The sequence below is a fragment of the Schistocerca piceifrons genome, chromosome 7 (genome assembly GCF_021461385.2).
Source record: "Schistocerca piceifrons isolate TAMUIC-IGC-003096 chromosome 7, iqSchPice1.1, whole genome shotgun sequence".
In the NCBI taxonomy this organism is placed as follows: domain Eukaryota; kingdom Metazoa; phylum Arthropoda; class Insecta; order Orthoptera; family Acrididae; genus Schistocerca; species Schistocerca piceifrons.
Window position 1 is genome coordinate 103,154,078 of NC_060144.1, and position 15,473 is coordinate 103,169,550.

The 15,473-nt window shown below is 35.9% G+C and overlaps 1 protein-coding gene across 1 annotated transcript in view; it reads right to left on the reverse strand.

Moving 5' to 3' along the window:
- LOC124804966 (E3 ubiquitin-protein ligase SHPRH) overlaps positions 1-15,473 on the reverse strand; it is a 266,474-nt gene that overhangs the window by 48,897 nt on the left and 202,104 nt on the right. The window contains exon 17 of the mRNA XM_047265357.1: positions 13,341-13,453. Within this exon, the coding sequence (XP_047121313.1) occupies positions 13,341-13,453 (113 nt within the window). The remainder of the gene's footprint in view (positions 1-13,340; positions 13,454-15,473) is intronic.

A 15,473-nucleotide genomic window follows, 5' to 3' on the forward strand; every position in this document is an offset into this window, starting at 1 on the left:
TTTATTTCACCTACTGACCAGTCAAGTTACGTCAGAGACAGATGTGTCTCCATGCCCGATCAATTTACACAATGTGCTGATTTTGAATTGATGTCAATGAGCAAGAAGTACATATTATGTATGCATTTATGTGTTATGTATGTAATATGCAAACTGAAGAATAAATATTCATCTGAGTTGGTTTGCATGTCCATTGTGTTTACTAAGAGGTGGTTAAAAGGAACATCTAAGTCCTTATTAACAGCAGTATTACGGGACAACATTTTTGTAACTGTGCCAAAAATGAATGCAGTAAGCCTTGTATCGATAAGCATGCAATGCCAATATGTTCAAAACTGTTATGCAACAGAACAGAATTCTTCTGGGGCTCACACTTCAGATTCTATGATAGGGTAACGTGTTCTGGACAGCTCTTGGGCTGGGGACTGTTTGAATACCCAAGAGAAGGATCAACTTATTGTAACTGTCCTGCACTATGATGTCAAAGTTTGAATATTACACACTTCCTTCAGCATAGGCAAATGGAGCAAATCAACTGATTCTTTTTGCATTAGATGCAGTCTATGGTGAGTGTTAAAGTTCTTACAGAAGCACCGTTTAGTTCATGGGCAGTTTCTGAGAAAACCCAAGAAAAGCATTTATCACAAATTTTCACTGTCAGTAGCAGATATTTAACTAACCAACCATTGTAAATTTTTCAAATTTTAACAGTATGTTCTTTATGCATTTATATCGGAATACCATCTTCCTCTTTTCAAGAATCTTTAATGGTGGTCAAGAAACATGCCGAAAAGATGGTTTTTGAGTACTGATAACGAGCTGCAGATTCAGAGACGGTTATGCACAGCAAATGACCAATTTTTACTCTATATTTCTAAGATCCCAATCTCTACAAACCTTGAAAATTTTCTTGATGTTGTAGGAGAAACAGTTCAGACTTTCGTAAAGAACTATTTATTAATCTCCTAGTTACAAACTTTAGTGCTGAACTGTCAAAAGAAATTAATCAACAAATTCAACAATGGAAAATCCAAGATGGAATGTAACAATATTAGAAAAAGATAATTGCTACTCAGCATATAGCGGAGATGCTGAGTCACAGATCGGCACAACAAGTAGACTGTCAGAAAATGAGCTTTCGGCCACCCAACAAGACATCTATGCTGTCACGAAAGACCCCGAGGACACAAGACCTTTGTCGGAGATACCACACACACACACACACACACACACACACACACAAAACTGCAATCTCTGGCTGCTGAAGCCTCAGCAGCTAGAAACTGTGTGTGTGTGTGTGTGTGTGTGTGTGTGTGTGTGTGTGTGTGTGTGTGTGTGTGTGTGTGCGCGCGCGTGTGCACGCTATCTTCAACGAAAGCCTTGTTGGCCAAAAGCCCATTTTCTGACAGTCTTTTTGTTGTGCCTATCTGTGGGACCAGCATCTCCACTATATGGTGAGTAACAACTATCCTTTTCTAATACAGTCACGAAACTCATGTTTTTTCTGTGAATATGGTTTCTCCATTTACACGTAAAACTACTCTCCAGTATTCAGATTCTCTAGCGTGTCACCAGTCTCATCAGCAAGGAACCCTTAAACCTCTCATCTGAATCCCACCTTCAGTCATCTGACAATCACCTGACTCAGATGATGAGTAGTCATTTGGCCAGATTGCATAAATTCAGCACATGATGTTGCAAGTCCTGGGACCCTCATGGTTATCACCTTCTCAGCATACATCACAGGTATCATCAGTTAACTTTTGTAACTCGATAAGGACCTAAATTCTCGGCATATTTGACCATCATCCGCGTTTTTATTTAAAATCTAAATATTGATCGCTTTCAGTCACAGACCATCTCACGGATTCTATCCACATAGTATACTGGAAATGTTAGAAATTGTTTTCTACAGAATTGCTAAATATACATGAATACTTACAGGGTTAAACAGTTTAAGTCACATCATCACATCTGTCATTACTTAAATAGTGGCCACGTCTCTTATGTAGAGCATGTCGTGAATTCCAGTATACCACACGGTACTTTTAAAGGGAAACATACTAATAACGTGCTTAAACAGGGCAGTACTGAAGAGAAAATCAGAGGTACAAATGTTACAATTGTACAAAATATTGAGAAGTTCGTCAAAGATCTTTAGAAAGTATTTTCATCATATGGTACAAAAATATCTTGATAAGTTTCTTGCTAAATTCCGGGGACTGGTCTATTTTTGGCAAACATCTTTGGTATAGTTTCACACGTAAACAGAAAAACAAAGTTGCTATCCCCAAACATAGAATCTTACAAAATAAGGTAGAAATCATTATAAAAACCTAATTCACTGCATATATTTGATGAAACGTATATAAACAAATGTCAAATATATCACAAACTTAAAGAAAATAATATCCATAACATAAAACAAGCTAAAATACAGTATTCAGAAATAGAGGGAAATGTCACCCAGCATTCATATGCATCTAAGTTACGGTAACGAACAATTATTGTAAAATATCGACTACATTTAGAGCAAAACTTCACATGTAGATTAAGTTTAGTTAGCGTGATTAATTAGATCCCTAGTACATTAGTAGGGGGGAGGGGGGGGGGGGGGGGGGAATACCCACAGCATAACCAACCATATGCCTAAATTTGTCTTTAAGGAATGTTGATAACACATGCATATAATAGTGGTAGTGATGAATAAGTTTGTTTACAAAAGTAAAACTTTAGCTAAAAGGCATTAGAGGCTCAGCCACAAAGGATGTATTTTGAGGAGCAAATAGAAAATTTTTTCACCTAATCCAGGCAATTGATTACTAAAGAAAATGAGTACTTGCATATATAAAGATTAAAAACATTAAACATAATGCAGACCTCTGGCTACAGATGACTTATTTAATACATAAATACATGAAGGTTATGCACATACTAGCATTTGACAATAACAATTTTAAGTAATTAAAAAAGAAACACAAGACCTATTGCTCATTTAAGTGAGAACTACTTGTTGTGAGTCAGAACATACTTCACACAAAAGCCAACTTAGTGACCATAAGTCCATGCCAAATACAATAAAAGTTAAAGACAGAATTGATGAGTGTTTATCATACTAAATGTAAAACAATAGGAGAGAAATTACAAACATTGTATAAGACCTCATCTAATCAAATAGAAGATACTGAAGATTTGTACCTTTAATGAAAGGTCACAGGACCACGAGGTATTTTATAACTCTTGGAATAGCAGAATGCTATACAACAAATTCATAATGACATCTAACTTCTTCTGAATATATCACAGTAAAAGCAAGAAATTAATACCATATTGCTATTTAACACCAGAGACCTATATAATAATACTAATAGGGTACACATATATATACATATGTAATAAACTACAAGAGGGAAGATAATCTATAGTATTTATGTCATTAAAAAAATCACAATGAAGAAGTAGACAGGATACATTAATAGATTAGGTTTCAAATAAAAAAGCAGCTGATGATCAAACATGAATTTTATACATTACTTGATGGCTATTAATAGTCACCTTCCAAAAATGTTTAAATTCTTGGTCTTCAGCTTTAGTGTTGGTCCAGTTTGTGCTCATTTTATTGCCACCAGGTCACCAACTTTGTACTTTGAGGCTTTCTTCTGACACTGTTTGAAGCTAGCATGATTTTCTTGTTGCCCCTTGTTTTCTGAAGCTTAGCATCTTCCTTCAGTTTACTGCGTCTCTGTTCCAATGAATTAATAATTTCTTCTTCCAATATGTTTTTGATGTGAAGATCAGTCTGTGTGTGCATCACAACCCTTATCAGAAGCTCAAATGGTGTTTTCCCAATACTTCTGTTGTATGTTGAATTCATGGCAAGTTGAACTGATGATATCATTAGATGTATCAATACTAAGCGTAGCAATGATTTCAGCCGAAGTACAATTGATTCTCTCAAGCTATTTATTGGCTCGAGAGGGTCCTTTTGTTAATAAAATGTGTTCAGTTCGTTCTGTAGCGCAGTGCTCCTTGAATTCTTAAGAAGTAAAGCAAGTCCCTCTATCAATAATTACTTGGACTGGATTTCCAAAATTAATTCTCTGTAAGTCCTTCTTACTAATTGCTTCTTTTGGGTTTGTAGTCTTTAAGAATACAGCCACATAAACTTGGTAAATGCGTCAATAATACTTAGAATGTGGTTGTATGCTTTGTGCTTTGATTGAAGTGTTCCAATATGAGCAATGTGATAAGTATATAGTGGCTCACTTTCTTTGAATGAAGAATGCAGATCTTCCCCCTTTTCTGATTTTTTATTCACAATTAAACATTTTACACAACCCGAGATACTCTTTTCTCCTTCCCAGTCAAATTTGGTATATAATAATCTTGTTTTACTTCCTCCTCAGTTCACTTATCTGCTTAATGACCTTTCTCATGAACCAATTTGATGATTTAATGTTGCTCTCCCATCATAGAGTTTGAAAAGAATTCCATCACTCATCAAAAAGTTTTCATCTCACCATTCTTAGACATGCTCTCAGCTGCTGTTAAACCATTAGCCTTCTCTTGAGTTTTAAGTCATTAACAATAGCTAAAACTTTAAGCTTATAACTAATGTATTTTTCCAAAGGTGTTACTTTTTACTCGTAAATGGGACTGGATGGAACTTATCATCTGGAGATTTTTGTAATAACATGGCTCCAAAACTTTTTTTTGCTTGTGTCTATGTGTAGTTCAGTTTCGTGTTTTGGGCTATAGATTTTTAATACTGGATCCAATGAAAGAATACATCTGAGCATCTTCAATGCTTGTCTCTGCTCTTCTTCAAACTTCTATTTTCGATTATTCTTCAGTAAATCACTCAGAAGTTTGGCAGTTGCACAGTAATTTGAGAAACCTAAGAAATTATGTTAGATCTAGGAAACTTTGAATTGCTGCAATAGATTTTGGTTCTGGAGAGTTTTGACTAGCTATTGTCTTCTCAGAAAGATGTCGGATTTGTCCACACTGAATAACATACCAAAGAAAGTAAACAGTTCTCTTCAAGAACTGGCATTTTGCAAAATTAACTTCCAAACCATATTCTGCTGCAGTTTTTAACACTAAACCAAGCCACTGAAATGCCTCATCACTACCCTTTGTAGGTATTATAATATCAACCATGTAAATAAATATATTATGTTCTCTTTAGCCAATGCCCAAAAAAGTGTGTTTATAAAACAATGGAACACTGCAGGTGAATTTGATACACTAAATGGAACTTTCTTGAAGTGAAACTGCCCTAAGTGTACAACAAATGAGGTATATTTTTGGCTTTTTTCTTCAACATCAATGGGTGTAGGGAAATATATATAATATATAACACACAGGCGTATTGCAGTTTACCTAAAAAAATCTACTATGAGGAGGCAATGGGTAATGATCTTTTACTGTGATCTTGTTTAATTTTCTGTAGCCTATACAGTCATAATAATCACCTTTATCCAACTACAACCTGGCTGGTATATTCAAATGAACTTGGTTTTATTACTCCTTGATCAAGCCACTACTGGACTTGGTTGCCAACAATTTCTTTCTCTCCTAGTGACAATCTTCTGAGTCTACTATATATTGGTTGTTGTTCTCTCATAACAACATTCATTCTGGGCTTTGTTTTTGTTAAGGTATAATTAGTCACTATATCTTCAATGTGTCCCTCAGTTTCATCATTAACAAAGCTTTAAATATCTAATTATGGTTTGTCTGCTATATGGATACACATAATATGAGCTTTACCTTTTTGTTTCCTAATAGTAACTCCACCCTTGTTTATTAAAACTCCAGTTTGATCTAGAAAATTGTTTTACCATTCATTGAGTGCATCTCAAGAAACCACATAAATACCTGTTTCAATTTTCACATCATTAATCTCATCAATGCCTGTAAAATATCCTTGTGGAGAGTAGAGAACATTTTTCCCAAATCCTGTCAAGATTAAATCTTGTTTCTTGCAAACTTGGAGCATCCACAATCTCACAAAGACCTTGTCATAATTTATTAAGTTGACTGCCAGTCACTTAGGCACCTTTACCGGTCAGTCACTCATTCCTACATTTTTGAATTTACAGTTGTTAATATTCTTCTTAACAGTCTTCACATTCATAGTCTTCTTTTGATTATTCTTCCCCTTCATGTATTCTGATGGGATGCTCTTGTGGTTGCAATCGCTTGAACAGTTATGACTTGCACTACAACTGAAACACTTTTTGTTTGGACCTCAAACTGCGCTTTTAGTATTACTGTTACTAGAGTCTTTAGCATTGTTACTGGAGTTTAATTTTTCATTGCTGTAACATTTGTTATTTCTTCTCAGAAATAACTCCAAATTCCTTTCATAATGCCTCAAATGCCTCATTTTTTTCTTAAACTCTTTCACACATCCAGCTCCATAAAGTAGAAGTTTCATGTCTGAATCATCTTCTGTCCTACCCATCACAAGCTGAAATAGTGAGCTGTTATCAGTCCCAGCATGGCTGGCAATTTCCTACATTGCAAGAAAATATTCTTGAAGAAACTCTTCGTTTCTTCTTTCATTGAAACAGCAGTTGGTGGATCTCCGCAGCACTTGTTTTCATCCCGAATTCTTCCTGCAAAGCTTTCTTTAGTGTTGCCCACAATGTAAGACTTTTCTCACCCTTAACAGAAAGCTTAGCCACACCTTCAAGTGATAATCTTTTTCCATTTTCTTTTCAAGAAAACTCGATCTTTTATTGTTAATCATTTGGGAGGCATCCTCTTCTTTATCACTGGCACCATCACCTTCCTCTTGTCATTCTATGTGTCATTAATTTTCAGTGCAAGTTCGTCAATGTTAGATAAACAATAGCAAATCTTACTCCTAACTTTGCTTCTGAAAATGATGTTTCAATGAATAACTTCTTAGCTTTAAGTTTACCAGATGTTGATTGAAAAGTAAAAGCACAAAATTCTCTCAAGCATTTCTGATTTCTATCATCCAGAACTGTCTCAAAAATTAACTTACGTAAGGATTTGAAGTTTTTAAATGGCGGAGAGTTTTATATTTTTATTTACTTTTCCGATTTCACCTAACTTTGCCATTTTTAGATTTTCCCTTCTTTTTTTTACTGGCTATTTCTCTTTTCTTCATGTTTAAAATTTCTAATTGCGTTGGTCTGCTATTGCTGACTGTCATTAAAATATGAATCCTTGTTGCAGATCCAAAATAACCACAACTACATGTTGCTACGATGTTGCAGCCAAACTGACGGTCAGAAAAGTTAGTTGTAGATTAGGCGGCATAACTGCGTCATCATTTGTTCAGTTGATTTTGGGCAGAGTTCCCAAAATTTGTAGAAAAGATGCTTCTGACTTTCATGCAGAACTAAAATCTCACAGTTAGTACTGAACTGCCAAAAGAAACAAAACAACTTAATCAACAAACTCATGTTTTTTCTATGAATGCTGTTTCTCCATGAACACACAAAACCACTGTCCAATATTCAATTTCTTTGGCATGTCATCAGTCTCACCAGCAGGGAAACTCTTAGACCCCCCATCTGAATTCCACAACTCTTTATCCATTTCTGAGATACAGAGGTTCAAAGTTGCCCTACTTGTAGACGTAAAATACATATATAAAATTTGGTATGAGGTGAAAATGAAGATTATAAAGTGATGTAGCATGGAGAAGTACGATGTTAAGTGTCTCTGTTGTCATCAGAAGACTTACGGGATCCCCATGTTGTAGTACTTATGTAGATGTAAAATTCTTTTGCACGTAAAATCCGATCTGAGGTGTATACTTGCGTTATTTCATTTTCACATAAGTAAGCTTTTCATTTGAGTTACAATCCCCTGCTGAAGCAGGGAAAAGAAGGGAACTAGTGGAAAAATGCTCCTATCGAAGCACAAAAAAAGGCGAGTATGTTCCCGTTTGTTTAAGACTGATTGAAAAGTGTGATAGCAGCTGCCTCATTCTACTTTTTCAGCAGCTATAAAAATGTTCCACAAAATTAGTGCTTCTTTATGCTGAGGGAGGAGGAGACAGTGGTAGTGGGAAAGAGACTGGAAAACAATAAATATTGGAAGACAGTAGCAGTGGTGGTGGTAGCGAAGGAGACAATGGAAGTGAGAGAGAAAGAGAGTGACACTGTGGGAAGTGAAATGTAGTTGACAGTGACAGGGAAGAGTCAGGGAGACAGTGCCAGTAAGAGAAGAATAAAGAGAAAGTGGAAATGGGTGAAAGCCAGAGTCTAAGACAATGACAATGAGGAAGAGAGAGAGAGAGAGAGAGAGAGAGAGAGAGAGAGAGAGAGAGAGAGAGAACAGCCAGCAGCAGTGGGAAGGAATGAATGAGATAGTAGTAGCAGTTACACTACTTATCAGTCAGTACTTAAAAATCAGAGTCTTTCAAAGCATAGCACACACACTTTTTTGTGCTCTGATAGGAGCATTTTTCCATTCGTATAAAATAAATGATGCAAGGATAAAAGGATGTAGGGTACATAAGTATCATGGGAACTTACAACAATGGACTAGTGCACATGGGCGAGTCACAGCTGAGCTTGTGGGAGCGAGAGGTGAGCTACATGTTATAGAGAGCAAGAGTATGTTCGCATGCGAAAATGGCAAAAATTTTAAAGGTGCTGAGGCAGCTGTCACACTACTTCTTAGTCAGAGTCTTTGTACATTCACATTTTTGCGCTCTGATAGGAGCATTTTTCACTCGTATAAAAAAATGATGTAAGGAAAAAAAGGATATAAGGCATAAAAGTATCATTAATTCCATGCTTCACTTTAAGATATTTGATAGTGTTATCCTGTCTCAGCATAGTGCCTCCTTCATGAGACAAACTGATTATGAACCACAGTATGTTTTTAAAAAGGAGCTAAGTGTAACCACAGCAGATACATAGTTTTTGCATGAAGTATGCTGGTATCATCAGAAGAAACAAAACTAGCACTCTAAGGGCCAGAGTGTGGAATGTTAGATCCTTTAACCAAGTAGGTAGGTTAGAAAATTTCAAAAGGGAAATGGATAGGTTGAAGCTTCATACATTGGCAATTAGAGAAGTGCAATGGCAAGAAGAACAGTACTTCTGGTCAAGTGATTACAGGGCTTTAAATACAAAACCAAATAGGGGTATTGCAGGAATAGGGTTACTAATGACTCAAGAAATTAAGAATATAGGTAAGCTACTATGAATAGCACAGTGAACACATTACTGTACTCAAGATAGACATGGAGCCAACATCCATCACAGAAGCACATGCTTGGATGCCAATTAGCTACTTGGATGAATAGCTTGTAAGAATGTATGATAAGATAAAATAAATTATTCAGGTAGTTATGGAGGACAAATACTAATTGCAATGGGTGACAGGGATTTGATAGTAGGAAAATGAAGAGAAGGAAAAATAGTAAGAGAATATGGACTGGGAGAAAGGAATTAAAGAGGAAACTTCCTGATGGAATTTTGTGCAGAGTGCTATTTTATTATTGGCTCTGAGCACTATGGGACTTAACATCTATGGTCATCAGTCCCCTATAACTTAGAACTACTTAAACTTAACTAACCGAAGGACAACACACAACACCCAGTCATCACGAGGCAGAGAAAATCCCTGACCCCGCCGGGAATCGAACCCTGGAACCCGGGCGCGGGAAGCGAGAACGCTACCGCACGACCACGAGCTGCGGACAATTTTATTATTACCAACACTTGGTTTAATAATCATGTTACCAACACTTGGTTTAACGATCATGTCAGAAAGGAGAAGCAACGTGGAGACACTGGAAGGCTTAAATAGATTATCTGATGGTAATACAGAGATTTCGAGATTACTTAATGATGCGACAGAGGTTACAAAACAAGATTTTAAACTAAGACATTTTCAGGGCCAGATGTGGATTCTGAGCATAATATATAGTTTATGAACAGCATATCAGAAGTGGTGAAACTTCAAAATGATAGGAAATTAACGAACTGGAACTTTGAGAAGCGGAAAGAATGAGAAGCAGTTAAGAGTTTCAAATGGAGCATTACGCAACGATTGGCTGAAACAGGGAAAGGAATACAACAGAAGATGAATGGGTAACCTTGATACATGAAACAGTGAAGACTGTTGAGAATCAAATAGATAACAGTGGCTATGTGTGTCCGGGTTGTTCTTGTGCGACTGTTCTGCTTCTGTAAAAGGACTTTGTCTAAAGCCTGTAACATTTTTAGTATTCTTTTTGATTCTGACTGTCTGTCTCTCAATGCCCTCCTCACTTTGCTAAATAGCAATCTGTCCTTCCCATATTACTGTTACACCACAGCGGACTTTCCATTGTTTAATTATGAGTCTGTGCTACAAATTATGAGTCTGTGCTACATATGTTCATTTAAACAGAATATTTTGATTATAAGTAAGGCAACAAGACTTATACACGAGTATATCACAGAAAATCTTGCCACAAGGAGTTTTCCCAGAACACAATTTAACAACATATTATTTGTACATACTTAAATTAATTTATTTTTATGTATTAACAAACTGGAGCAAATGAATGCACCAATGTACACGATTGAACAAATATGGTAAAATTTAACTGACTCTGACAAAGGAAAAAATTAAAAATAGTAGATACATTTATTTAAACGAACTGAAAAAGTCACTGACAATATTTAAGAGGACGCTAAATTAAAATTTTATAGAAAAATGAATGTATTGATTCAAAGACTTTAAAGTGGAAGCCTAACATTCTTACAAGTTATACGAGTACAAGAGCGCTTGTGTTATACACAGTTTAAATACGATGCAGTGTCATACAATATGTGTAAGATATATTCATGGTTAGTGTAGCGCCTATTTAAAAGTAAAATTACTGCAGTAGCATTACTTCTAACATTTGCAAAAGTCAGCAATTTGAACTCCAAGGAAACTTAATAATAATAATAATAATAATAATAATAATAATAATAATAATGAGAGCAATCTACTGTTGTACACAATACTGACATGTGTAATAATCTGTGAACTCAGAAAAGAGGTACTTATAAATTCAGAATATATGGCACAGAAGAGAGAACTGGTTATGCATATTCCATATTAAAATCACTTAGGAGTAAAGGCAACAATGTATTATAAAAGTCAATGTTTCATGCTACTTCTGATAACCGGTAGCTTTTCAGTCACCATCAGATCTTATAATTACTGACTACATGCCTAATGTTGCTGCTGTAATTTTTAGATATGACGACAGCTGAAAAGCAAAAGCCAGTTATCAATTTCAATAAAGTAGTAAGTGACCAAGACATTGCCTTTTATAATATAATCTGATACAAATGTCATTGGTTTCTTCAGCAAGCCCAGCTAGTCTCAAATCATGACACTCGCCAGAAATGGCAACACCATGTGTTGGCTGTGTGCTGGATTCAGTATCGTTTACATGCCTGCCAATAACTCTAAGCCTCTACTATTCAATGAGTAGTTACCTTTACTCCTAATTTATTTACATTCTGCAGGACTTTTCCTGTTGTATCAACATCACATATCTACATTTGTACAAGGATCTTGACATGTCATACCACTGAGGATACTTAGTTGGCTCTAAATTCTGAGGGGGGAAAAAACTGCCAATAATGGTTCACATACCAAGAGAGACTATTTTATGTGATGCTGAAAAAATGAAAAAATTAAAATAAACTTGATCTGCCACAACAGCTGTATGTAATTCCATAAAAATCACCAATCTCAGTCAAACAATATACCATCCTCAGGCATTTAAAAGAAAGAAAGAAAGAATACACGACACATATTTAGTCTGGAATATTTGTATCTAGATAAATTTTAAGTGCTTCAAAGCTACAGAATGCAGCAAAGTATCTAACTTGTACAGGAGGCAGCACCAGTGAAACTACACAAAAAAAAATAAAGTTGTTATATTAACTTAAGTATGTTGTTAAATTAACCTAATTATGTCATGTATTGGAAAATTCGACTCGTTCCACATCATTACGAAATATCGTATTCATGATCCATGGAACTAGTATTAATCTAATCTAATCTAATCTAACGGATCGAACTCCTATGTATAAAAGAGCTTCAAAGTTCTGATTACTTTACCAATGGTTTAATGTGTTAAATCTTTGACGTTAAGCATGTAAGCAAGAAAGAGTAAAAACAAGCTTTGATATTATACTTAAAAATCTGTTGGAAGTCACTAAGTGGACTCTTTATCAAGCACTGTAATTTGCATTCCATTTTAAGCAAAAGAATTTTTCATGAGCCTCAATGTTTAAGACGAATTATGAGTTGTACAGTTATACAATGCAGATACATTCATTGAAACACATTGATACTACCAGCAAAATGTGTAGCAAATAGAGTAAATACTAAAGAAACAAATTACAATGCCACGCTTGATGCAGCACTTTTATTGGACAAACAGCGAAAGTGTAGTAAGTGATAAACTTTTTTTTGTCTCATCATTCTGTGAAGTATGTGAGCAAGAAAATGTTTCATAAAGGTTTGAAATCATGTGTTAAGTTTTTTTAAGGCACTAAATGCTTTGATTCTCAAACACTGGAGAATATAATCTTGACATTTGGATGTCATGTATTATGTAGCCTCATGATATACACATAGTTCTTAACTGTAATACTTGTCTAACTATGTTAAGCATTTAGTGGAAGATTATACACCTTAATGAGTAGATTATGTCGGCATTTTAAATTTGGTAAATAATTATAAGAAATATTGAAAATAAAATTTTTGTTGCCCCTGGTAGCTGTTAGTCACACAATGTGCATCGGGGTTATACACCACGAACTGTGTTAGCTGTTTATTAACATGGATGTTAACAGACTGACTAAACTGGGATTTTCAGCTGGAGATACAATACTCCAGTCTGGCTCTGCATTTCACCTTGTTAACATATTGCTTCATGTATAGATAAGGTACTTTCCTGGATTTTATGTAGTTTTGATGCCTTTAATGTATAATGTTTATATAGATGCAAATAATGAAGACTGTCTGCATGACTGGTAACTAACTGTTTCTCTCTCTCTCTCTCTCTCTCTCTCTCTCTCTCTCTCTCTCTCTCTCTCCTTCTCCTTTATTTATTTTAAATACCTGAGCATGGTCAGTTGTTTGACTGAAATTGGTGGTTTTTATGGCGTGATGTATAGCTATTGTGCCACATCACAATTTTTTTAAAATGTTCAAAAGCTGTCAATCCTGACTTCCCTAAAGCAATATTTTATATGATCTGGATAAAATCTACCTCCACCTCTCCCCAACACAAAACTGAAACAACTAAAAATGTTTTGACAACTACAGACGATAGAGCTTACTCTGAATTCTTTCTTCATAGCATCTAACAGTTTTAGATGCTTGTTTGCTTCTTTGAACAATGACTTCTTCTCTGGAACATTAAATCTGTCTGCTCGAATGTGTGTCAGTATAGCTAAAAAAAAGAAAAAAATAATAGTTGAATACAAAAGCATTTGCAATCTGCTCCATTTTTCTTATCACATTAACTGAAGGAGTACAACAAACATCAACAAGTTTAGATGTACTTTCCCAAGATGACTTTCAAGATTTTGCTCTTCTTCATATGGTTAAACTTGGTTACATTCTTAGTGTCCTAAAAACTGCAGCATCTGAACTACTGTGCAAAAAAATGACTCACTGGTTTATTTCTTTAATTAACTGAATCCACCATCGTGGTGCTTCACCACTGGAGTTATGAATAAAATACTTTTAAAAATAACTGTAGGTGGGAGCAGGTGGTAGGGGTTGCTGCTTCTCTGGCACACAGAAGTTATAAGCTTACAATACAGCTACTACGAACACAAGTATGCAGGGGCATACAGAAAATTATTGGCAGTGTTTTTCAGGAGTTCTTCACATATGTGTACAGTTCTCAAATGATTGCACAAAACACGAAGGACAAAGCAAGAAGTAAAAATTTGCTGATTGCTTGTGAGTTCTGTGCAGTTGAACTACTGGGTCATTAGGGTCATCACATACATAAATAAAGACAAGTTTGGTTAATAGCGATTAAAAAGACAGTAAGACAGTTCAAAGACCAAACAGGCTAGGTTACAACTTAAATAATAAATAGCAGGCTGAAGCCACCTCACTAACTATTATTGCTCTCCTACTAATAGCTACATTATTGTTCTTAATTTCCATACAACTTTAGTTTGTACACAATGTGCATACACAATGTTCATTTTAACTGAAGACAATGAATGTCTCGAAAACTACACATCAGTTCAAAAAAAGTTATAATTCCAATTTGTTTGTCTCAGAGGAGTACATCCAATGACAACACACTTTACCCCCCCCCCCCACCTCATCTCATGCGTGGGTGGTGGGGAGGAGGGCAGGGGCAGCTTTGAAATCTTCACTGGGAACCCCTGTTTTTATTGCAAATTATGATTCTACAGCAAAATCTGCATGTGTTTTGTTTGAAGCATTTTCTTCGTTTCACCACAGATGGCACTGTAATCAGAGGAATAGAAATAGGTACATGATCGTAATTCATGATATGCTATTCCACGGCCCTTAAATATCCAATAGCACATGGGACCGCACCTACATGCTATGAGGGTAGGATAGGCCAGTGTTTCATTATTTCTAATTGGAAACCCCCATTGCGATATTGTATTCCTCCAACATATCAAACAGGGGACTACTCGACGCGCCACTGTGACTATGGCTCATCGCAAATGCTACTCTACTCTTCCACTTAGAATAAGTGGTCAAATGTAGTACCACCAACTTCAATACACTTAGTGATTCACTTTTCAAATGATCATACAAATGACAGAAGCACATATGCAGGAATGTCAGCACAGGCCTTTCCAATGCAGTCAACCATGTCTTCACGGCCAGTTGGCACCTACTGGTACACCTTATCTTTTAAATATCCCCACAGAAAGAAATCCGGCGATGTCAAATCTGGCGACCTAGTGGGCTAATTTATAGGACCTCCTCTGCTCATCCCCAACCAGTGTAAACACGGTCTAATACCTCTCATGCTTCAATTGGTTAATGCACTGGACAAGTGTCACGATGAAACCACAGGCACTGTTGAACGTCCAGGGCAACATCCTGCAATAGTACTGGTAGTTCCTGTTCCAAAAATGTTCAATATTTGCAACCATTCAATGTGCGGTCGATAAAATATGGAGCAATGAGTTTGTTCCCCATGAAGCCACACCATACATTAACTGGACAAGGACAACGATGGTCACCTTGCCATAACCAGTGGGGACTGTCTACATTCCAGTAAAGCCAGTTAACAATACTATGGTTTGTGAATGTAGACTCACTGGAAAATAGAACCTTGGTTAATTATGGGGGGTCATTTGCATTTGTTGATGTGCCCATTCATGAAACACTGCCTGATTATGCAAATCATTGCCGTGGAGATCTTGATGCAGTGACACATGGTATGAATGATATTTATGATGACA